At 37.8% G+C, this 26,060-nt stretch overlaps 2 protein-coding genes across 5 annotated transcripts in view; one reads left to right on the top strand and one right to left on the bottom strand.

Annotated features, from left to right (window-relative positions):
* Nucleotides 1–6,328: 6,328 nt before the first annotated feature.
* On the bottom strand, nt 6,329–21,979 carry ABRACL (ABRA C-terminal like). 4 transcript variants are annotated; one of them, XM_032215317.1, is made up of 4 exons: nt 21,850–21,979; nt 16,326–16,348; nt 10,341–10,407; nt 6,329–8,192 (listed from the first exon to the last, which is right to left on the bottom strand). In XM_032215317.1, the coding sequence occupies exons 3-4, from the start codon at nt 10,399–10,401 to the stop codon at nt 8,008–8,010; spliced, it is 246 nt and encodes an 81-aa protein (XP_032071208.1). In that variant the 5' UTR covers nt 10,402–10,407; nt 16,326–16,348; nt 21,850–21,979; the 3' UTR covers nt 6,329–8,007. The 4 variants fall into 4 exon arrangements, with proteins under 4 accessions (XP_032071208.1, XP_032071207.1, XP_032071209.1 ...); XM_032215316.1 differs by lacking the exon at nt 16,326–16,348; XM_032215318.1 differs by lacking the exons at nt 16,326–16,348; nt 21,850–21,979 and adding an exon at nt 13,698–13,859.
* REPS1 (RALBP1 associated Eps domain containing 1) overlaps nt 19,259–26,060 on the top strand; it is a 61,789-nt gene continuing 54,987 nt past the window's right edge. Inside the window, 2 exon segments of the mRNA XM_032215320.1 lie at nt 19,259–19,581; nt 24,517–24,640. Coding sequence (XP_032071211.1) covers nt 19,429–19,581; nt 24,517–24,640 — 277 coding nt within the window. The 5' untranslated portion in view covers nt 19,259–19,428.

The following is a 26,060-nucleotide window of genomic DNA, read 5'->3' as shown; positions in this document are numbered from 1 at the left end:
GTAGAGTGGAATGTGGGTCCGACTCCTGGAAGGATGCATACAAACAAAACCATACGTATATGTGTAAAACTGACACCACCTGGATTACAACCAGACATACAACATGGTTACCTTGTGCAGGTTTGCTGCAATGTGCAGGATGGGAGGTGTGTGTGGAAAGTTTAACCTCTCTAACTGTTGTTTACAGATTGATGAAACAGGGAACGTTATTAAACAATTAACTAGGGAAATGAGACAACTTACCCATAATGCTGATCAGAAATTGAGTGGATTTAATTTCAAAGAGATTTTTAGTGGGTGGTTCCCTAAATTACCCGGTTTGCAAGCCATAGTTGCCTTTATAGGTCTAATTGCTGCTGGCTGTGTTATTCTCCCATGTGTCCTCCCCATTTTTGTGTGAACCATATCTAACAGCCTGTCGTTATTAGCAAAAAAGGGAAGCAGTAGCCCAGGTAATGGCAATGTGGGAATATGAAAAAATAGCAGGAGTGGGTGATTGCGAAACTCCTCTTGAAAAGTCAGAAAAGTTTCAAAGGGGGGAATAAAGTAGAAGGTTAACATATAGGTAAGGTTAAGCCGGGCAAGAATGCCCCGATGCTTTATCCATGCAACAGGGGATTGATTATCTTATCTACCTGACTAGGCCGAGCCAGGAAATTAGTAAGATTATATCCTTATACGTGACACGGGAAGAATATGTATTTAGGAGAATGATCAATATCCTGGCTGATAAAGTATAAAAACCTGTAACCACTGCCCTTCGGGGTTCAGATTCTGCTTGAGCTATCGCTGCTGAACCTTGCATAATAAACCTTTCCCTTCGACAAAGAGCTGGTTTGGTCTCATTTCTGCAACACTTTAATTGTTGCATTAACTACCAAACAAACATCTGATTCAAGGAATGAGATGTTACAATTGGTTTTAATTCTAGGCAATGGTGGGATTCAATTTTTTTTTATTACAGGTTCTGTGGGCATGGCTTGTTGGGCGTGATGTGGCAGGATAATGTAAAATCTCCATTCCCTCCCCACTCCAGGGGAAGGTTACTGCAAAATCCCAATTTTCTCCCAATCAGCTGGAACTAAGGAGGCAGAAAATAGATGGGGGTGGGTCCAGTCAGAGGTGGTATTTACTGGTTCTCTGAACTACTCAAAATTTCCACTACCGGTTCTCCAGAACTGGTCAGAACCTGCTGAATACCACCTCTGACTAGGGCTTGGCTCTGGGATACCTTATGGTCCATCTTTTCTAAGGGGATCTGACTAGCCTTTGCAAACAAAAAGGGACGGGGTACTTATAGTCCTGCCTGGTCGAGAGATCAAAGGCATAAGGTTCCAAAGGGCTTATGGCTCCTGCTACAGAACACTTTATGCTCTCAAGAGTTCTGCCAGGTACTCTCTTTATTTGCTTTTCACAGATGCATGAAAACAGTTCTGTGGCAACTGGCATCTGGCAGTGACATTTAATATTATGAGTGTATGGAATTGGGTTGTTATTTTCATTGCATTGACATGTAGATATATACTCTCTCATGCATCTTTATATATAAAGTTATTACACCTGTAAACATAGGCTTTTAATTTTATTGTAAACTGCTCTGAGTTTAGGGAGCTGGGCTGGACATAAATTCATATAAATTAACCAATTTCCATCCAGGAGCCAGATCACCTGTTGAATAAAGAAATAAAACCAAATAGAAAAGACAAAGGATTTTCAATTACTACAAATTTGCACCACAAATAATACAGATAAATAAAATCCATGGGATTAGGGAGAAAAAGATTTTAGCCTCCTTCATATATGTGAAAATCTTATTCCTTACCCATATCTACGTATAGATCCCTGTTGTGATCTTTTAATATAAATATTTAAGAAATTACTCAGCAACAGATACAAAAGCTTTGACTCTGCATGGAGCCTCCTAAATTTGAAGGTGTTTCCCAAATAACCAGTTTGAAGGGATTTTTACAGGTTCTAGCGCTTTTTTCTTCCAATAATTCAAAATTATGTATGTCTGTGTTGAGTCACAGTGTTACTCTGAATGAACAACAGTGCTTAGTTCTAGAAGAGACCCATGTATTGGCTCTATGTGGGCAGAGGACTTGGATACAGCACTAAAGCAGCACAAGTGCAGGGGAAAATCATAGGTGTGTTGTAAAAGATTGACGTGAAAACATAGTAAATGCATTTTAAAGACTAATGAAGAGTATAACGAGCTGTAATGCACAAATAATCCTACTGATAAAAAAGATTTAGTTCGCATGGTATTCAGAACAGCAGAAATATTCTTTGAATTAAAAATAATAATATAAATGAAAATTAGACAGTATAAATAACATATAAAGAGATAAACAGACTTTCCTGATTTCAGGATATAATCCTTCAGAGCTGTGTGTTTAAAAGCTTCATTATATTGTATTTTGGAAGCTGCCTGGGCTAGCAGGCAGAAATTAGATTTAAAAAAAACCCTGAGAAGGTAAAAGAGGCATGTATTTGGAAGAAAAAATGAATAACGGCAAGTCAAGGCAAATAACAAAGTTTAAGCACAATGCTATTGGTGCTATATTCAGTGCTAGCTTTAAGCTAAGGCAGAGTGGGCACTAGCCTTAAGTGCCAAAACCTGGGTACCATCCTGCTGAATCATTCTAAAAATGCAAATCATCAGCCTGGGGTTCCATACGCCCGTGAGTCAACACTGGTTATATTGCACTTGTTGCTCTCATCTGTTTAATAGACTCCTTTTCTATCAGGTTCAGGTCTTCAGAAGCAGTCCCATTTGCAGCATGTGAATTTATTCTAAATGTGTGATGACGGACAATGCTGGCAGATATATGTAGTTTGTGTGGACAAGACTTTTCCAGAATCCTTAAATTGTTAGTTTTCCTTAGGTTATTTTAGTGCTAAAAGAAATGCCTGGAAAACACAGCTCATGGTTGCATTTCTGGGCTTTGATTTGTTTTCCAACTCATTTCTGTATTTTCAGCAAATATTTGCTGAAATATTTTTCAAACACTAGGTGAGAATGTCCCAAAGGTGCTTTTTCAAGAGGCAACTAGACTTTCTTGTTTTTCTTTGAAGAAATTTCGCTTCTCATCCAAGAAGCTTCTTCAGCTCTAGCTGAATGGTGGAGAATGGAAGGATTTATATTCCTTGCAGACAGCTAGTCATTTGCATTTTTTTAGGGAGCTGTTGAAGCCACTGGAGGTTTATCTATGTCCTCAGAGTCACCTGATTAGTGCAAATTGAGCCTCTTTGGAACTGGAGTTAGATGATATTATATCCCTCCCCCTCTGTTGAGAAAGGACTGTTCAATCTTAACATAGATGGTCTCTGACCCTTCTTTCAAACCAGCGGTCCTCTCTGTCCAAAATGTGGACTTTGTTATCTTCAAAAGAGTGGCCTTTGTCTTTTAAATGCAGATGGACTGCTGAATCTTGTCCTGGTGGGTTTGTTCTGCTATGTTGTGCCATGTACTTATGAAGTGGTTGTTTTGTTTTCTCAATGTACAGGTCTGCACATGGCTGATGCACTGTACTGCATAGACCATGTTGCTCAGTTTGTGTCTGGGTGTTTTATTCTTGGGATGGACAAGCTTCTGCCTTAGTGTATTCTTGAGTTTAAAGTGTGCACATTATGTTGTGTAGGCTGAAGATCCCCCTGAGCTTTTGAGATGCTCCTGCAAAGCAAAACATCTTCAGATATTCCTGAGAAGCAAAACATCTTCAAAGAAAAACAAGAACGTCCAGTTGCCTCTTGAAAAAGCACTTTTGAGACAACCATGACCTGAATGACTGAGAATCTCCAGAGAAAACTAGATGAGAATGGATTTCCACACTAGTTTTAATTTTGGTTTAACTTGTAAACCCAGCCAGTTTTGCTTAATTTGATAAGTGGTAACTGATAAAAAATTGGCTGTAAATTCATACAGATTCATTAAAAAGTTAAGTAACTTTGACCACATTATCATCTTAATTTAATCAGAAACATTGCTGTTGTTATTTGCAGAGGGAGAAAAGAGGGAAGTCTGGATTTGGATCAAGATGGTGACCAAGGGCTAAACTGCCTTTCCAGTCGGTTATATTAGCTTGACTCTTTAATAATGCAAATGTTAAAAATGTGAATAGGGTCAGTTTTGGAAATGTTTTTACCTACCATCTGTAAACATAGTCCTTCACTTACAAGTAGTATTTTAATGCCTGTTCAGTTATGACAATCTTGGAAAGGGTGCTTTATGGGTCCTAAGCACTTCCAGATGTTGTAAAACATCACATCGCCTTCCTCCCTCTTGGTCACATGAGCATATTTTGAACATTTACAACTGGTGAAGTATCATGCAGTCACATGATTACAATTTGCAGTGGTTTGGGCCAATTTCCTGTGGTTTTTTGCTAGTTTCCAAGGGAATGGGTTCACATTTATAACCTCATGATTTACCACCATCATAAAAAGAGTTGTAAAATCAGATCCAGCCACATGCATGCCTTAACTTACAACCATCATAACTTACAACTGAAATTATGGTTCAAATTTTCTACTTGTATATATCTTTACTAATGACACCACTAAGACTGAATTATTTCTATTTCAATGAGGTTCTTCAGTTATATATAAAAGTTAATACTGGTAGGATTTCTCTTAAATCAAGCTTGATTTTTGATTGCTATATAAATATATAGATGTTATTTTCCTGGCAACTGCACGTAAACAGATTTCTAGTGGCTCCTGCCCAGATTTTTTACATTGCTGAATTTGTCTAAAACCTTATGATTTCCTGATAGACTTTGATGTAATTTATTGACCAGTTTAACTTTGTTTAGGTATAGTAGATGTTGCCTTTATGAGAGGGAAGCAAGGAAATAAATCTGTAAGAAACATAACAAAGCACAAGTTTATACACAGCATGAAAATGTACAGTAATTGTAAAATGACGTTTCTTCATTGCCTGCAATAGATAAGTGAGATTCCTTCACATCTATTATTGCATAAATAATAAAGGAGCAGTTGTATCGTTTGAGAAAATGACTAAAGCAGTTTTAAGAGTTTTTTTCTTATAAAAGTTAGTCCAGCAACACAGAATACTGGTTTGAATGAAGCCTAGTTTACCTATACCATAGCTCGCAGGTTGAATGTGTCATGTGCTGGCCACGGCCAACGTCCAGTTTAGCAAAGGGGAGGGGGAGAAGTCCCGATACATCATGATGATGTGAGTTTGACAGCCGTGCCATATATAATAGTTATTAGAAGTAAAATACTTCTCATAACTCATCTCATACTATGGTATGTGTTGAATGCTTTCTTGAATGTGCCAGTTAATCTAAACTTATATTGTTACAGACTTGATTCTCAAGTCTCAATAGCAATTTGTTAGAATTATGTCCAACATTTTCTTTAGGCCCTCAAGGCAGCACACAAAATATTCCAATTTTTCCATAAAACAGCTGCTCTTTGAAGTGTGTTGGACTGAGAGAAATAATTTATGTATCCCAGTAAACCTTGATTAAGGATAGAATCTGGATCTTTTCTGCATCAAACCAACATTTGAGCTTATACGCTATAAACCATTCAAATAATATATGACAACACTATGGTTCAATTTATGTTTCATATTAATCAATAATTAAACTTCTGGAATTTTGTTCTTTTGGGTTTTTTTTCTTGTTTATAAAGTAAAATTGCAATCACCATAAATCATAAGAAAATGCATGTACTGTACAATTATTTTGAAGACTGAGAAATGATAAGATCTTAAAATTTTAGATGTTCTTTGAACATAAACTTTAATTAAAAATCTTTAAACCTCTCGCATTTTAGTCAGCCAGGTGTCAGTTAATTCAAAGACATGAGTTTCCATAAGAAATTATCTTGTTTTGAAATCATACACTAATATTTTTTCTGATACACTGCTTCCTTATGCCTTATTTATCCAAAATTCACACTGTAAACTTCCAAAACATTTCCAGCTATTTTAAGACATATTGAAAGCTCAATTGCTTCTCTTTCATGGTAAGTACTGTAATGTACTTAATCCTGAATCATAACTTTAATAAGATCACTCCTAACACTAATGCATTATTTAAACAAATATGCAAATCATTTGAGTTGAAAATACTGTATCGAATTCCTTCTTAAGCATCAAAGCAACATTTAAGATGAAGTACCATTGCTTTCCTATTCTCCACCATCACCATAACAAGCTATGTTTTCTTTTTCTTGAATGCTTCAAACTTGATGAAATTAGTAAAAGTGTGTACAGAATTGGCAAAGGGTTGCAAAATAAAAATTCCAGTGCTCAGGTGAGCTACTCCAGACTTCAAGAAACACACCATGCTGGCGAGAATTGGAAATGTTTTATTGTAAATACCAAAAATATTTATTTTTGAGACCAAATTTTCCTGGTGTACATGAAATGTTTATTTAATTAAAGGCATTTTTTCACAGAATGAAATGGTTAAAAAAAAAACCTAGATTTTTATTTATTGATGAAGTATTTTACTTTGAAGCCCTTTAGGGATTTCTAAGGAAGACCAGCTAGGCACTAAATCAATTAGACACAAAAGGATCATGCAAAGAATAGAACAGAATGCATAGAAGAAGGGCTAAAAGACAAAATGTATTATGACACCATTGTTGCCATTTAGACAGTCTTTAATTCTCAAGTATTTGGGTAGGAGGAGAGAGGAGAAAGAATTGGTGATTTTCTAATTTCCTACATGAATTATAGCAATAAGAAGTGCACTTCAATCATCTTGTGAAAAACTAAAAGAATGCACCTCTGTGAGATGGTATTGTACGATTCTACCAACTTCACATGTTCATGTCCTCTATGAGGCAATTTTCTTGTTCTTGTTTTATGTCATATTCGTTTTCAAGTGTTCAAGAGATGCTTGCCAGAGAGGGGCCTTATGAGCATTTCCCACATGCTATTCCACTTCTTTCTCAAACAGACCAATTGGAAAAGGAATGAACTTGCCTTAACAGCAGTTTGGATAATACTTAGTGCTTTCTCAGGTGATCTATAGAGTTTGTTTAAGGTATACCCATTCCCCAGAAGGGCAGCAGCATCAAGTAATGAACCTTATAAAGAAACTGGAATCTGAGGAATAGGATGGTTTTCCTCCCACATCTCTTTCTAACTTCACCCTGAGAAAAGGAATATATGAGTTAGACACAAATGGTCTTTTGATATTCTCAAATATTTTTAGGAAGCAAAGCTGGATGGACAATTTCTCAATACCAGTACACCTATTTAGCAATGAAATGCTGCCAAAGAAAATATCCAAATATCCTTTCGAGTATTTCCTCAGAATTCATGACTGATTTTCTGATTGATGGAGAAATTATTATAATAATAAAAAACAAAACACTTTGTCTTGGTCACTTTATAACCAACTAAGTGAAAATTAACACACTAATGACACATTTATCTTACATTATTTTCTTCTTTGAAATGATTTCCATAACATTCTCTCCTTCATTAATGAGAATACACTAAAAAAATGCAAGAGAATTTCTCTGCTTTCCATTGCTTTTATAACTTTCCACAGTTCCTCTGAAGTATCACAGTTCAGAAAGTGTCACATGAAAAACCTATGTTTCAAACATTGCATAAAAAGACCATATCAAATATTCAGTTTCATATGAAACTACCAGCTTGAAAGCTTCATTTGGCCAGAATAATTTTGATTCTTGCAGAGAAATCACAGAATCCCCATAATCCTCTTTGGAAGTTTGTAGCAGGGTTTAGGTTGTTAATATTGCTAATTTGTAAAGAATTCTCAAAGTTTAACAACATTTTAGACATGTGAGAATGTAATTCCCAAATCTCCCCCCAAAAGGCCTAACAAAGTATGTAGCAAGGTTCCAGAAAATAATTTTTTAAAATGCCTTCAAAGAATTTTTATATATAATTCTATAAAGATAAATAGGAAGATATACTTTCAATCAAATGCATCTTGATCTGAGTTACATATAGATACCTAATGAAAATGCCATTTGCTAGGAAAGTAACTAATCCTGCAATAACAAGATATCAACATTGTCATGAACTCCTTGCAAAAGCAGTTCTCCAGGATAACTAACTATCTTTCGTCGTTTTGCAGCTTTCAGGGTTCCCATTAAAGCCTCAAAAAGGTTGGCACATTTCTCATCCGCAAACAGCACTCCAAACTTCACACTCAATGTCCCATCAGGATCTGGACAAAAGAAAGCATGAGGATAGCAATAGCAATAGCAGTAGACTTATATACCGCTTCATAGGCCTTTCAGGCCTCTCTAAGCGGTTTACAGAGAGTCAGCATATTGCCCCCAACAATCTGGGTCCTCATTTTACCCACCTCGGAAGGATGGAAGGCTGAGTCAACCCTGAGCCGGTGAGATTTGAACCGCTGACCTGCTGATCTAGCAGTAGCCTGCAGTGCTGCATTTAACCACTGCGCCACCTTGGCTCTGAGGATGAAATGACATATTAACATTTTAGCTCCCAATATGTCTTTGGACCTGGAGATTTTCAAGTTTTCTAATTTCATTTAATAAAGTTATTGTATCCGTAGCCAAATTCATCACAATGTAAATGTGAAAATACAACTAATATGTTAACTTTTAAACAACATATACTCGGAGGCACAAATTGATAAAAATATTATTAAATCCAAATCCATTAGATCAAATAGTAAACTATATCAAATGAGTAATCTCTGCAACATTATTTAAGATTTGCTGACACTGCTGAAGAAGGTATTAAAAATCTTTAACTTATGGTTGAAAAAAACCCACATTTTAACACTTCTTTTAAAAAAAGTTACTGTTCTAGTTTTATATTTTTAATCACTGAAAACTGAAACTATTTGCTGAATAATAGTCATATGAAAATCTGGTATCATTTAGGCCCAAAGTAACTCAAGGTAGTTATGATTAATACTGACTGGCTTCATATTAGCCATGGTTTATTGAATAAACCACAACTAGATATGTTTTCCTACATGTTAAATTATAAAAATATTTTACAAATAGTAATTTGCATGATATACTAAGCTGAAAGCAACAAAAAAATCCCTTGTTTTTTAACGTGTTGTGATTAGTGAACATGAATATCACCTAAAATTAAAGTCAATGGGGAAAAAATAAGATTGCATTTAAATGCCCTTTCCAAAAAGGCACACTATTATATTGAATTTACAAACTGCTACTTAGGTTGTTGATTAAAACCTAAACTTACATTAGCAATTTGAACTGGAAGCAACATGCACATAAGAATCTAGTATTATTTTAAAAGCGGGAAAATTATGAAAAAAAATCCAGTGACTTAACTGGGAATCAAATATAGTTTCATCTGCTACATAAATTGTGACCTAATTAATTTTCAATGAGTAAACAAAGATAACATGATGTATCAACATAAACATCATATCTCACTGTTGCCAAGTTTTCACATGCAAGTAGGCATCCCCTCAGAAGATATTGCTGTTTTCCATTAAATTATTATCTATGTCACAAGTAAAGTGTGCATTAGAAGCTATGAGTGTATGGGAAACTTGGCACCGGTTTTCAGAAGCACAGGGGGCCCTTGAAAGAAAATTGGCAGTCTGGTTATTTTATATAATGCTATTAGAACTAGAGATGCATGCTGTTGGCTTAAATAGTATGGGGGCTCCCATGCTATTCTTATTGTCTATTTAGTAATCAATATTTATATCCTGTTGGTGTTGGAGAAGTCCTCTGGACTTGGATAGCTAAGAACAAACAAATTGATCATCAGACCAATTAACTCAGGGTTCAAGGTTCTCATAGGTTTCAAATTATCTTACTTTGGAATCATTATGGGAAGACATAGCTCTCTAGAGAAATCTATAATGTTGGGAAAGATAGAAATAAAGACAGAAAGAGGATGGCTTAATTAAAGTGGTCATAAATGAACCACTGAAAGACCAGAAGAGCCAGATTGGGAACAGGAGAAAATATTGTCACTAAGAATTGGCACCAACTTGATAGGACATAAATAATAATTTATATTCTGTAACAAATTTATCAGACTGGCTTGAAGCAAAAGCCATAACCACTTCCTTTAACGTTTGAACGGTTGCCAGAAGTTTACTGAACTCTTTATTGATTTTCATCCAATCTATTCCATGTTTTAAGAATAAAATCTTGTGTCTTGACTTTTATACCTTACTTTTCAAAATGGGGCTTTTTCTGCAGATTTTCCTACATTGCAGATTTTTCCCAATACAGTGCCTTCTGGAAATATTGGACCAATATGCATTGGAAATTATGTCAGTTATATTCTATCACATTTGGAGACTATTAATTTTATATTCCTTCTACAGCCATTTAGTCATACTCACTTTTGGTCCCCAGCCGTCGAATTTCTTCAACTAACAGGTTGATTTCATGTTCCACATTCATTGTAACCTACAAATAAATGATTGTTGCCTTATAAATTTGTTCCTTTCTGTTTTCTTTCATATTCAAAACAAATACTAAGACTTTAAAAGAAGTTTCAAGTGCACATAATGAATGCATGTTGGGGCGGGGTCCTTTTTATCAGTTCACATTCTCAAAGAGACAGTTATCTTCCTTATTAAGTTGGTTATGTATTTGGAAGTCAGATACATTGCTACACATTCTGCAAAGGAGTGTCTTAAAATGAATGTGGTACCTGCATATGTAAAGCATTTACTCACATTAAAAATCCTAGCATTTAAAATGCCTTTATATTACGAAATGTAGCAAAAAGGGCTGTTCTGTACATGAATAGTTATAACAGTTAAAGTATTAGAATTCTTTGAAAAGCACATGATTCTGCATTTAACATAATTCTTCCCTCTCTCTTTCCCCTAAATGGAGATTTGACAAAAAAACCTTATCTGCCTCTTTGGCTGTTTGCAGACCAAATCTAAGATTATTTTTCTACTTTAAAGTATAACTCATTTGGGAAAAAGAACTACCGTATCCTACTTTTCATATAATAATTGTTATATTTTCATTATAATAATTTGCAATTACCAGTGCAAATCCAGAATTTCAACATAATTTCAACCATGACTTAATGAAAACACAACTTGAAAAGCTGCCACCCCACTTTTAACTAGCTTTCTTTAACAGACTTCTACAGTAGTCCTTGATTGGCCCCAGAATTTCAGTTGCTAAACTGTTGTTAAGTGAGTCGTGCCTGATTTTATGACCTTTTTGCCATGAACATTAAGCAAATCACTGCAGTTGTAAGTGAAGAATGCAGTCAGTAAGTTAATCTGGCTTCCCACATTGACTATGCTTATCAGAAGCCAGCTGGAAAGGTTGTGAACACATAATTCTGGGCTTCTGCAACCATTGTAAATAATGCCAGTTGCCAAGCACTCTAATTTTGATCGGGTGACCATGGGAAGGCTACAAAGTTCATAAGTACAAGTTGTAACTTCACTTTTTTCACTGCTGTTGTAACTTCCAATGGTTGCTAAACAAATGGCTATAGGTTGAGACTACAGGTTAACAGTTTTGTAAATCTAGTAAGACATATCTTAAAAGTGGTATAGTATCATAAACTATTATAGCATCCAGACTCTGCCAAAGCAGCACCTCTTCAAAATCATCTACATCAAACGGCATTGAAAGATAGTGTTCCATTTATATAAATTAATTCAAGAAATAGGGATATATATATTTTTGCTAAGTGATGGCAGTTTCCTAACAGACTACACAAAATCGGTGCAGGGATCCACCCATATAAGAGAACGGCGCCTGCTTTATCTTGCAGCCATTATCTTCAGAAACTGTCAATATTCAGTTAATCAGAAAAAGTGCAACCAGACTCCACCTGATTTTTGGCTGTCAGTCTAACACATCTCTCCTACAAGTCTTTTCATTAAAACCACAAGCTGTTTTTTTAATAAATAAATGAGGTCCCAACATTGAAATTTTATATGCATGTCTAATAAGTTCATTAAGTTTGATGGGAAACTTGTATGACTGCAGCCCAGGCAGGCTAGGTCCTATAGTTCCACACAAAGTATGGGATGTTATTAACACAGTGAACAAACATGTTTTGTTTCACTTCAAAGAGCAGAGATGAGGAAACAGGTGATAATTATTTAAGTGTGCATATTATTTCAAATGTTAGGGGGATGTTTTTGTTTACCTTTCCAAAAAGTTACAGAGCAAGTGTAACTGAATTCTGACTTAAGATGCTTCCTTCCCCCAAATGAGTAAGAATGGCAAGCGATGGTATGCAATTGCCTGATTGCCCACTCTCATGGCCTTCAGGAAAGCCTTTAAAAACTGGCTGTTCCGGCAGGCCTGGGGCTGTTGACCCGATTAGATCTATGTGTGTTGTGTATTTTAAACTATTTTTTTTTTACTTATTTTGTTTTTCTTTTTTTTCTTCTTTCATTGTAAGCCGCCCGGAGTCCTCCGGGATTGGGCGGCCTATAAATTTAATAAATGAATGAATGAATTTTGAGTAGTCTTTTACATTTATTACAGGAGAGAAACGAACCTGGGACTTTTCATTGGCTTCTGGCTCAGGAATATATTCATTTCTGAATTCTTTTGTTTGCAGCTAGAATAGGAACAGCATGATGAGTAATTTCCTTTCTGGGGCAACACATAACCTAATTTGGTCATGTGTGTGTTTGTGTGTGACTGACTGACTGACTGACAAGTCAGGCCATTTTCTAGGTAAGATTTCAGAAGTGATTTGCCATTGCCTGCATCCTAGGGCTGAGACTGAATGACTGGCCCAGGACTACACTGGTCTTCAGCGTCTCCTTTAACGGCTGTATGGCTCTAATGTGTTATGGGGAATTTCTGAATTCAGCTAACAAAAGCTTTCAACAAGTTGAAGGTCTTCTCTGCATCTTTCTCGCTTTACGTCCCCTTGAGCGTGGCAAAACAGCTTTCACCTGCTCCTATGCGCCCCTCGGGTTGCCCCCCCATCCAGAAATGGGGAAGAGGCTGGCAGAGAAGTGTGTAATTAACTACTGAATATGCAACAGCAGGCAAAGGAAACGAGCCGAGGGAGGGAAATGCAACTTGCAAAGGTGGGGAGCGTGAACCGTTTGTGTAAAGGCGACTGGGGGGGCTAAGAAAGCGAAAGGGCGCAGGTACAGCGGCTGGGCAAGCAATGGGATAAATAACCCCCATCCCCAAGCAACCCTGCTTCTCTGGAAGCAAGTTTCTTCGTCTCTGTAGGGCTCCCATCCCAGCTGCAAGCAATACGGCGTCTAGGGCTGCAGTCCTCCCGCTGGCCAATTGCGCAAAGCAGAATATCAGCCGCGCTGCCGGTGGCTACCGGTTCTTGCGCCCGCCTGGGACAATCCCCGTCCCCGTTCGCCCATCGGCAATCTCCGGTGCCTGCCAAAGTGGACTCTCTCTCCGAGAGAGAAACAGTCCCGTACCCGAGGACTTTCCCCTCCAAGGTGGATTCTCCTACCTTGCCTTTTCCATCCGCGTGGAGGATCACATGGCGCCGGCGCGGAAGTGCCGGCTGCCGCCACCACCTCGTCTTCCCTCCGCCTGACAAAGAGCCTCGCTCAGACCCCCGGCTCGGGAACAAGAGCTCCACGAAGCGGACTTCCACGGCTCTCCGCAGTCAGATGCACGAGGGCACCCTGCGATTTTTTTTGCCCTGCCGTCCTCCCACCTTCCCGCGCGTCGGGTCGCCTGACTGGATGGCACTCCAGCTCACCTCGATTAGGCTGACTTACCTCTAGAGAAGAGAAGGAGCGGCGTTCAAAGCAAAGTGCCGGAGGAAGTATGGCTCTGAAAGAGTGTCAGGAGGAGGAAATTTGTGACCAACCTCCCCCCCCCCACTCGAGACTGAAAGTGAGCGGAAGGAGAGGTGCCGCCCATACGCTTGTAGCAAACGCTTCTGGGGAAGCGAGGGGTTAAGACCGAGACTTGGTTAAACTGATGGTACCTGAGAATAAGCTCCGTTGGTCAATTGGGAAAACGCCGGTGTTAGTATCTTGGAACAGGGCTAGGTCACACCTGTGCGTTCATTACCCTATGCACTATCGTTAAGTGACTTCAGGTGTCAACCAACCTCGCATAGATCAGAAAACAATGGCAGAATGTTGAAATCGCCTCGCTGTAATATTTTTTTTTAACCAGGCTTTTTAACCAGCCACCTCCCTGGAGTCCTTAAATGATGAACATTCATGAGCCTGAGGGAGTTCCTTTTTGCCCCAACTTCAGTACTGCAGCCCTGTACAGAGCATATGTCCTTCCCCATGGTCTTTAAAAGTATGCTGCCATAATTAGCTCCTATTTTGCCAGTTCATATTCTGACTAGTAAGGGGGGCAGCAAATGGACACAGTAATGTCCTAACCGTTCACTGCAGGATTTATTAAGGTGCAGTGATTTGTGGATTTCAGTCACTTCTCAAGATAGGAGCTTGGCCTTGGGAAGGAATTAGTTTTACAAATGGTAGAGCAGTAAATTTATCCACCTGTCAAAACCATTAAATATAGGTACTGCTCTTGCGAACTTGGTGAGACCTAGTTGTCTGACCATTGCTGAAAAAAACCCTACCCAATTGCCAGTTTACTTTACAGAGGGCTTAGTACACATTCTCAAGTATCTTAGTGCTGCTTTAGTGATAGCAGATTAAACCAGGGTTTCTCTGGAGGCATTTGTTGACCTATATAATATCTGCGAGGCAAGCTGCAAGCAGATTATTAGAGCAGTCCCAGTATGGCTAGAGAAAGCAATATTGCAGAACACAAACTTTCAAAAACAGCTTACATCCCATGGGTCTGAGACCAATGTGCAGGTTGTTTAAAAGAAGCCTGATTTCATCTTTCTTTAGTTACGCTGCTGCTGCTTTTCTCCTGTGGTCATGTTAGTTCAATAGCACAAATCAGAACAGCAATAGAAGAAAATCAAGTGACTGGAAAGGTAGCATGCACACAGCGGCCAAATGTTGCTGGACACATTTCTGTTCTTGCCACTTCATCAGAGTGGTTGCTTGACCAAGTGAGCAAGATCATGCATTCAGCAAGGTATGTATGGACTAGAGAAGATGGAAAATATATCTCAAATAGAATGAGAAACCCGAAGTTAAAGGCCAGTGATAAAAGGAGACACCTCTTAAAAAGCAATTAGTGAAGCAACAGCAACTTAACGTTACAGGGATATGGTGGCTGTATCTATGACTCATACAGATAGTGCTGAATTTACAATCATCCATTTAGTAACCTCCAAAGCTACAACAGCACTGAAAAAAATGACTTGTGACTGTTTTTCATACTTATGATCATTGCAGCATCCCCACGGTCACATGATCAAAACTGAGACGCTTCACAACTGGAATGTATTTATGATAGTTGCACTATCCTGAGGTCATGTGATCACCTTTCATAACTACCTACAAGCAAAGTCAATAGGAAAGCCAGATTCTCTTAATAACCGTGTTACTATCTTAACTGCAGTGATTAGCTTAACTATTAAAGAAAGGTTGTAAAATGAGGCAAAATTCACGTAGTAACTCTCTTGATTGGCAATGGAAATTTTGGTCTCAATTCTGGGCATAAGACAAGAACTACCTGTAATGAAATTTTCTCTTCAGTAAGTATGCATAGGATTACTTTGCACTTTCTGTTGGATTCAGCTACACTTCATAGGAACCACTATACCCATTTGCCTATACTTTCTATATTAGCATTCCAAGCCAAGGTGCCACAGGCTGGTCTTTTCAATGAAGATTATGGACAATAATCAACCATGTTGATCCACCAATGGGTGGTAAATAGATGTGTTTTTTACTTCCTAGCCTAGAGCTGAGAAGCAGTAGCTGACCCAAAACAACTCGGCTGGATTTCTTGCCTGAAAGAGGGCTAGAGAACCTTGGTCTTTCTGCTCATAGGTTAGCACTTTAACCACTGTATAACACTAATTCTGTAAAAATATAGCAGGGAAGGTGGCAAATGGCAATCACATAACTGTGAGGTTCTCTGATTGCTGTAAGTTCAGGACCGACCAATTCTTTTTAGCATGGTTGTAACTTTGATTGCTAAAAAAATGGTTGTACGTCAAGGACTACCTGTAGTACATAAATGGTTCCTAATTTAAATTAAATTCTAAAGAAGGAATGATGTGTAATATTAGCAAGAAGCATAAAGTGTCTTGGGAACTGTTATCATATACAGAGTCAAATCTCTATATGTCTGTGCTGGAATCTTGAGTAGAGGTGGGGAGTGAAAAGGCTGGCTAGACTTGAATTGCTGATGGGGTGGAACCAGTTGAAAAGAAATTCTCTTCTCAACTCTGCTCAAGATTTCTCCACAACCTGGTAGAAATATAAGCTTTAACAATGCTTAATAGAAATTTTTACCTGGAAGGTAAAAGAAGAACCACCTGGAAGGAAAGAAAAAAGTCCACATTTAAAATTAATTTCATTAATGGGAGTTGTGAAGCATTATAATTTTATTACTTATACAACATAAAATCATAGCTGCCAGTTCTTTAGCTGGTCTTCACTTTCACTGATTCAGCAGCCAGACTGGGCATGCCTCATCAGCAACGGGAAGGAAATAATGAAGATCAGGTGGGGTGGTAGACCACAAGGCAGCAGGGAAACAAAATGGCATAGGTAGAGGGTAGATAGGCAGTTGGGAACTATAAAGCCCATGTTATCACAAGAACAGGCAGGCTGCCAAGTAGCCACATTTTGATCAGGAATGTGGGAGCACTGCAATAGCCATAACTAAACCGTATACATGTCCCATTGTTCAACATCAAAGGATCACAAATCAAATACCTGTACATGATATCACCAAACAAAACAAAATAATTGATTGATATCACAAGGCAAATGCCACTACATACTATGTCCAATACCTAACACAAATTGCAGCATTTGTATGGTGACGCTATCATGCATGCCATCACTGGCTTCCCTTGTACTGGTTCATAGATCTCCATACCTAAGGTGAGGTTTGCAAGTTGGATTCTGTGGAATCCTAAGTTTCATGGAAAGTTAAATGGGTTCTGTAGGAATGAGAAAATCTCCACACAAGGACTTAAACTTAGATCCTTGTAGGGAAGGTAGTTTTTCCCCATTAGTCTCTTGTGTTAGAGGGATTTTTCCTTTGCTCTGGATCTCCCTGAAAAATAGCATCTAAGTACGAACTGACCATATTTAGAGTTGGTTCTCTAAGAAAATAAAACTTTAATGTGCTTAGCTGTGTATATCTGCCTCAATGCTGGTTTTTAGGCATATCTATAGCAATTTTGATAGGACACGGTGGCTCAGTGGCTAAGGTGCTGAGCTTGTTGATCAGAAAGGTTGGCAGTTCAGCGGTTCAAATCCCTAGCACTGTGTAACCGAGTAAGCGCCCGTTACTTGTTCCAGCTTCTGACAGCCTAGCAGTTCAAAAGCATGTAAAAATGCAAGTAGAAAAATAGGGCCCACCTTGGTGGGAAGGTAACAGCGTTCCCTGTGCCTTCAGCGTTTAGTCATGCTGGCAACATGACCACGGAGACATCTTTGGGCAGTGCTAGCTCTTCAGCTTTGAAATGGAGATGAGCACTGCCCCCTAGAGTCAGGAACGATTAGCACATATGTGTGAGGGGAACATTTACCATTAACTTTTATAGTAATTTCTCTAAGTTAGATTGGAAAGATTAGAGTGTATCCTGACATCCAAATGTCCCATTCCTCTCAATAAAGAGTTCCAGAGTTTGTCTGTTTGTTTAAAAAAAATAGATTCAATGGCCTGAAATAAATTGAAAACCTCTGATCTGAGGGACTGCCTCTTCCTTCCGTTCAGTCTGCTTTCCTTCCTTTCTTCTCTGGCTGTTTTGAAGCAGATGGACTTTTGAAGATACCCTTGCACAATAATCAGAGGCCAGCCTTTCTTGCATGTGGGAGAAGGCCTTCTGTGCTGCCCACAAGATGTGAAAAATACTGTAGAAACTCCATAAGAGCCAAGGTGGCGCAGTGGTTAAATACAGCACTGCAGGCTACTGCTAGATCAGCAGGTCAGCAGTTCAAATCTCACCGGCTCAGGGTTGACTCAGCCTTCCATCCTTCCGAGGTGGGTAAAATGAGGACCCAGATTGTTGGGGGCAATATGCTGACTCTCTGTAAACCGCTTAGAGAGGCCTGAAAGGCCTATGAAGCGGTATATAAGTCCACTGCTATTTGCCTCTAGTGGCAGGACCCAACCAAGAAGCTTTTAAAAAGCTCAAACTAAGCAAGATCAAATGTGGTTAGAATTTGAATGAGAAACTGACAGGCAACATCAGGATCGTCAGGTAGATTTAGGAAATTGGAAAACTTCCCAGTAATCCATGGCAAATCACTTTGCCAAGTAACCACTTGGGTGTGAACAGAAGTCAACATCCTCTTGTGGGTGTCACTTTTTAATTGTATTTTTAGAAAAATCTGTAAAGCCACATCTTTATTGGTCAGTCTTTTGTTAAATTTAAATATAGGCTTTTACTTTTTAAGATTCTGTTGTTTTTAAGTTTAGTCAAGTGCTTTTGATAAGGTATTGCCAGGTGGAATACAAGAAACCAACAATAAATATATTCCTTGATCTGGTGTCCTTCACTTATGTTGGACTATAGTTCCTATCATCCTCAGAGCAGGAGAACCAATCATCCACAGCAGACTTCATTAAAGATATTCTTGTTTCATCTTCAGTTGATCGCACGAGCAAGCTCCAAAATTTAGACATCGACAGGGCGCTACAGTACTTAGGAACACTGTAGCAGACCTCCAAACCGTCAGAGGACGGTGTAGCCACCTCTCTCTCGCCCTCCCCGCCCCTCCCCAACGCTTCTGTCGTATAAGAAAGCAGAGCGAAAAGCTAAACCTTCTCTTAGCTTCGCATCCGGGTCTCGTGCGCGAGATCTCGGGCAGCCTTTTTTTTTTAATCCCTCCTCTTTCTCCTTTTCCGGGAGCGGAATTAAATCCGTCCGCCCTTTGGTTGCGCGCGCCTTCCCCAGAGCGCCCGAGGGAGGGAAAATGGGCGTGGCCAAAGGCACGGAAGAGAAACGTACAGAAACTTTATTAGGAGACTTTGACCGACTCAGCGCTGGGCGCTTTTTTTTTTCGCTTTGCACGCGTGGCCACGCCCCCCTCCTCCCCCTGTCGTCGGGCTTCCTCTGGATTGGAACCTTCCTCCGCAACTCTTGTCGGGCAGGCAGATTCGCGGCGCGAGATCAACAAGCGACAGCCGAGGCGGCGAAAGGCACACACGCACACACTCACACATACATACACACGGACGCGCGCTCTCGTTCCTCTTTTTTTTTTTTTGGGCGGAAGGCCTCCTTCTTCCCCCCCCGCCCCTCCTCCCCGGTCGCTACTGGCGCGAGGAGGAGGAGGCGGCGCCGGCGGCTTCGCGCGTGCGAGCGCGGCCCCGCTCCCTCCTCCACTCTACCCCGTTGTAAGATCGATCCCCAGGGCAGGGCAGGGCCGGCGTAAGATGGAGGGTTTAACGCTGAGTGAAACGGAGCAGCGCTATTACTGCGACCTCTTCTCCTACTGCGACACGGAGAGCACCAAGAAAGTGGCGTCCAACGGGCGGGTCCTAGAGCTTTTCCGCGCCGCGCAGTTACCCAACGAGATAGTCATGCAGGTAAGCCTCCGTCGCCTTCCTTCCACCTGGATCCCCCCCCCTTGAGGACAACCCCCCCAGACTGCTGCTTTTGACCTCCGGCGGGGTGGGTGGGGGTGCCTCGGCTAAGGCAAGCGTCAACGGGGAATTCCTGCTTCCCTCGAGGCTTTTGAGGGAGGGTCGCTTGAGGGGGGTTTGAATTTTTTAAGGAAAAGCGGGTCCGTTTCTGCAAATGCACCGCCGAGCGAGGCAGGCGATGCAAAGCTGGCGGGTGCTTCTTCGGTTGCAGCCCCCCAAGGCTCTCGAGCACTTTTGCACTTCTTTCCCTGTTGCAAGATCAGCACTTAACGACAAAACGCAAGGTATGACGTTAATCGCTTGGTTTGGGTTTTTTAAATCTTCCGCAAAAGTGATAAACTGGGGAAACCATTGAATTGGAAAATATGAAGGTAGGTGTTTCCAAGGAATTTAGAATTCAGCAAGACTTTTTTTCCCTATAACTTTTGAGTGGAAGTAGGGCTTAAACTTAAATGTTGTCCAGAAACAACATTTTGCCTTTTTTTCTACTTCATTAGTATTATAATCTTAGCTAGATAAGTTGGCTTAGCTAGGTAAACTATACCTTATAGGTTAGGAATGTATGTTTTGAAATTTAGTGCAGCTGTTTTCAATTTTTTTTGCCTTGGATTCTTTCTGGAAGGGTGGAACCATACTAAATATTTAAAAAAAAACACTTTTTCTACTTCATAGAAAGTGGCATAATACTGCCTTTGCCAGTCTGATATGCTGAACTTTTAATTATTCCACTAGCTCATTTCACTAGTTTGCACAAAGACATTCAGTGGTTTGGGTTTCATAAGTGTGAAGTCATTGGTGTGACTTCATCATCATCATCATTTGATTATTATCCCAAAGTAAGAAGCAGTAGTTGTCCTTAACCTGTATCAATGCCTCATTTTTTTTTAATTAAATGTAGAATGCAGCCTAACTTCTTTTTGAAGTTATTGAAAATTTAAGTAGGTCAGTGACAATTAGTGCTTCCAACTCTTTTGGACAGTATTATTTCCTTAACTTGAACAAATAAAAAGCCGGCAGTGTACTGTATTTTAGCATGCTGTGGCAGGGCTCTCATAAGGCAAAACAAATTTATCTATTAATGATATGGTTAGTAAGTAGATGTTGTGTTACATTGTTTTAATCTATTGAAAGCCTGAACTGTGTATTACACAACTGTTGCCAACAAACAAGTAGAGAGGACTGTATTAAGACTGCTTTGCCCCTTGTATGAAATGAACATGGCCTTGAATCTTGACTAACTGGAACATGTCTAAAAGATAACTTTTTGACAAAACTTGCTGAATGTGCTAATGAATACAATTGTTTTAAAAGGGGGGTGAGCTTTAGTTAAACTTGAATGAGATCCACACCTTCTGTAATTGTCAAAATAGATTCAATTCTGTCACTATTCAAGCACATTGTATATGTTCTTCTGTTTTTATTTTCCAGCTTATCACTTTTATCAATAACCATTTATATTATGAAGATTAGTAGCTATGTTTATTGTTTTGTATGTATTCATTGTAAATGTTAGCTCCCGTCTTTTGAGAGGGGAACCTGTTTTTGTTTTTAAGTACATTTTAAGCATTGTTTTTCATTTAGACCTTTTTAAGTCCACATATGTAGCCAGATGCCCTCTAAGTACTTTGGACTATATCTACCACAAACATTTTTGCCTTTGGCCATACTGTAAAAAGAATAGTGTCCAAAGCACCTAATGGGCAGTAGGCTGCCTATTACGATTCAAGGTAGTATTGTGTTCCTGAATTTGTTTTTGGTAAAGGTGAGTTAGTACTCAGAGTTCTTTATGATATCTCATCAGCATAAGTTCTTTACGTTTTTCAAATCCATTAGATCGTTTGATTCATTGCTTTTTCTATTTGAGAAAAGCCCCTGACTTTGAAATTTAATAAATGTGCATGTGGAGTGACTGTTTGCCATGTATGCTCATATATGAAAATTATGATACATTTATAAATTAGTCAAAATATATATGTATATTAGTCAAAATAGATGCTGCTCTGACTCGTAAACACATACATATACATTTCTGCTGTGTTTTAATTGTTTACAATGAAGTTTTTAAAAGTTTGACATGGCAAATTGCACACTTCATAAAACATTCAGAGAAGTGTGCTAGGACAAAAACTTGACAAAATTTAACAACCCCCCCCCTAAAAATTAGAATTTCTCTTGTGTTGATTCAGAATATTACATTTAGCTTTAACTCACCTCATTGTAATGCATATTGCATAAATGTCCATGAGCCCACATCATTTTTAGCTGTGAAACATTTCAAGTAATGATTGCTTCACTGATTGCTGTAGTATTTCATATGGTTTGTGCTTGTACTCAGAATGGAGAGAAATACTACCGATAAATACTGTTTTACCTTTGATACAAAGCCAGTTATTGCCTAAGATTCAGTTCTAAATAAGGTGAACTATCAATAAGTAAACTATCTTTCATTTTTGGAATCTAGTTGAAAAGAAAGCATGCAGTAGAAAAATGATTAACAGAGAACCCCAGTGGAATAAAAAAAGGAAGCTTGGACTATGCCCTTTTTTTAACCTATCAGTAATGCAAAACAGGTATTATGGAAAATAAAAATGGGATCAAATTAGGTATCCATTGCTTCTATTCTATGAAGAAAATGTAGTGGAAGCTTAGGCAGTTTCATGTGAGCAGGAAGTTAAGTGCATTCTGTTAGAACTTCATAGATTAAGTATTTGATTACCTGTATGGAGTGATTGGTGGGTAGAAGTGTATAAAATTTTATTTTATTTTTATGTAAAGGCAACTGGACCACCATGCCCTCTATTTGTTCATCAGCAGAGTAACTTTCTGAAAAGTGAACCACATCTTGCAGGGATGAAGAACCTGATAAAAGAGAGTCCAGGTCTTTAAAGAAAGGTCCATATGTAGCTAAGAACTATGTAGAAAAATATCCAGGGAGAAATTGCATTTCTATAAGACAGTACGACAATGTCTCACGATGTTTCCAGCTTTTCCATCCTAAGATCCCTGCTTAGGATGAATTACAACAAAGCTATTGTTAAGGGATTGGGCAAAAGATCCAGAATCCATGGTTGGTATGTCTATTCCCTAACTTGTTTAATATATGTAAAAACAAGTTCTAATTCAAATAACAGCTATTAATATATGTAAAAAACAAATTTGCTTAAGGTTCAAATGTAAAGAATTTCTTTTAATGGTATTTTTAGAAAATTGTACAGCTATGGGTACTTCTGATGCAGTAAGTAGTCATGTAAAATGCTGTATCATGTTTAGGTGCTATTTGAATTAGAACTGTATGAGCTATACTTAAATAGCACATGGGTTTCTTGCAATTATTGAGATACTGTTTCAGTTACTACTGCCTTGTTTATGATAACATTTTTTTAAAAAAAATCTAGAATATAAATATAGTTACTCTAAATTAAGATACAATTAATGTCTGCATTTTACATATTACAAAAAGAATTCAAGAATATGAAGAAATTACTTACCTAGGGACTTTAAAGCATTTATCAACTAATTAATGAAAAAACTTTGAATCAATACTACGTTTAAAGTCTGAAAAAACATAGTTATCTCAATTTTCAGTTCAAAATATTGTGGGACTTTATGGGATTGAATTAATCTTGCTTAATGTGCCTAATCCTGCAATGCTATTATACATTCATTTGCAGCTTTTGTACAAATGGTTGCAGAGATTGAATTTACACAAGAATAGAGATTGCTTGTAGTCTACTAGTCATATTGGGATAAAATAAACACCTCTTACAGATAGTCCTTTTTTCTGCTGTCTCTAGGAATTCAATGGTATTTCTTAGCTAAAATAAAGACCTCTCCAAGTTGAACTTGATGACTGATGACTTAATGGACAAGCCTGTGAAATATATTTTGTCACAGCAAGACATATTGTATTCTACCCTTTCTATGTTGCATCAGAAAACCATTTTGTTTTATATTAAATTTGTGTGTGTGTGTAAACCTTTTGGTGTACTGGAACCTTTTAAAATTAAATCAAACCAAACTCCCTCGGTTTTATTACTACTGTTATAATTCAGGTTTTCAGTACCCAGCTTTTTATCTGGTATGACAGATTCCAGAATGCTTCAAACCAAATTTTCAATGAAGTTGCTGAGCAGTAATGGTTCCCATAGCTAATTGACTTGATGTTTGATATTGTCAGTCAGATCATTACAAATTGTTTCTGGTAGATTTGCTTCTACAGCATGCTGCTGTCAGAAAAATTTGTGATTAAAAACTGAAGTTGAGATTCTCAGGAATTAATAAAAAATGAGGTTCTTTTTCTGGTGGAAACAGCAAAATATATTGCCGCAACAAATATTGGGTATTAGCATTCAAACTGGCAAAATTAAGGTATTTCACTGAATATGAACTGTTAAGTGCCATAAAGCATACTTAAGTTAAATATTGAGCAGAAACTTGTAAATTAGTACCTTACAATATTTTAGCATTATTGGAGAACAGAATCATTGCTAAACAATGGGCGGCGATTTGTAGTAAACATTCATATGATTTCAGACACCTATAGGTATTCATTCTATTTCCTTTTTTCTGGATTTTATTTTATTTGAATCAGTGGCTATTGAAACGTGCATTTAAGATTGCCAAATTTTTCATTACAGTTAGAAATGCATGACCACACTGTGCAGTGCTGCATGCATATTATCTATGATGAAATTAATAAGTAATATGCACCCATGCATTGCCAAATTATCTTATTACAATATGTAGCTATTGAGAAATGGCTCAGTATCATTAACTTTGTATTTTGGAATTATTTATTCCTTTGATAGAATGCATATATTAATACTAAGCTTTATAGACAGATGCAATCTCACATTATATATATTGATCTGTCTGTAGATCATGGAACTTTGTGGTGCAACTAGACTTGGATACTTCGGAAGAAGCCAATTCTACATTGCTTTGAAACTTGTTGCAGTGGCTCAGTCTGGGTTTCCACTACGAATGGAAAGTTTAAATTCTGGTAAGCCTCGAAATAATATTAAAATTAAATTTAAAAATATGCCTGTTATCTGACTATGATATATTACTGGGCTAGTTCCTCAAAAATGAAATAAGGAACTCATAAAACTGTGTCTCACGCATGGCTTGTGTTAGTGTTCTTACTGTCACAAGAAAGTGGAACAATCACAGAATTCCAGCTTTTGAGCAACAAAAAAAAAAAGAAAGAAAGCCGAGTTTGACTTCTTACATGTATGTAAACACACACACACACACACACACACACACACACACACACAAACCTTTCAGCCTTAAATTGTCATGCATTTTTAAGTGTAAGGGAAAATGCAGAATTTTGTTTTTAATATGAAAAGGAATGTCAAATAGCTTGGCCTGATTTTCACTTTAACTTATTCTCAAAGTCGGTGCTTATTTAATCATTTTTCCTGTAGTGGGAAATAGGAATAAATAAGTGAACCTATAGAAGAATGAAATAGTAATGCCTAATAAGATTTCTGCAATTCTTTGTTAGTAAGTATAGAAGCAGGTGAAAAAAAGCACAAGCAGAGAAACATCTGTGCATTCTAATACCTGGCTACTCAGGTATTATGCTGTTATGTGCTTGATGTGCTTTTGGAATTATCAAGCTAAAAGCCCAGATTGTGATACCTCATTAGATATAATTTTTTCTGCAGTGGATTAAATATTTTTAAAAATGCTATTGAGGAGTAAGGGCATAGCTGCAACACTACACTTTTCAAACTTGAGAGCTTGCTGTTAAAATAAGCATCAATTGTTCCATTAATAGATGCAAGCTTTTCATGAATCTGAGTTGAAACTATTTTCATTCTCTTCCTGAGGTTCACCAGCTTAGTTAGTCAAGGCTTTAAAATGCTTTAAATTTGGATTTGGGAAGTTGTAATATTACAAGTAAGCTTAAGTTACTGTGATACATCATCTTAAGATGCCATGTCTTATTGTTTAGATGCAAATACATACAGGGTTTTTTAAAGGTTTGTGGATCCTTTTGAATTTTCAATATTTCTGCATAAATGTGACCTAAAATATCATCTGTTCTATCCACAAGTCCTAAAACTAGATCAAGAGATCCAAATTAAACAAATGACTCAAAAACATTAAACTTGTTCATTTATGTATTGACAAAAGTGATTCAAAACTACATATATTTGTACATTGTATTAAAAGTTACATTTTCTTATTTCATGGAAGCTACTTCTGTATCTATATTTATGAATTAAATGCCTTTTTATGTTTGTTAACAAACAAATACAAAATATTAAATAATAAAAATATGTGTTTAAAGTTTCAGGAAATTTTGAAAATGAATTATCCCTATTATAATATTTAAATTTTATATTTAGATTAAACTACAGGTATTCCTCAACTTACAACCACATTTGAGCCCCAAATTTCTGACATTA

The sequence above is a fragment of the Thamnophis elegans genome, chromosome 4 (genome assembly GCF_009769535.1).
Source record: "Thamnophis elegans isolate rThaEle1 chromosome 4, rThaEle1.pri, whole genome shotgun sequence".
Lineage (NCBI taxonomy): Eukaryota > Metazoa > Chordata > Lepidosauria > Squamata > Colubridae > Thamnophis > Thamnophis elegans.
Note: the sequence above shows the minus strand (reverse complement) of the source record. Positions and strands in the feature narration are given on the sequence as shown.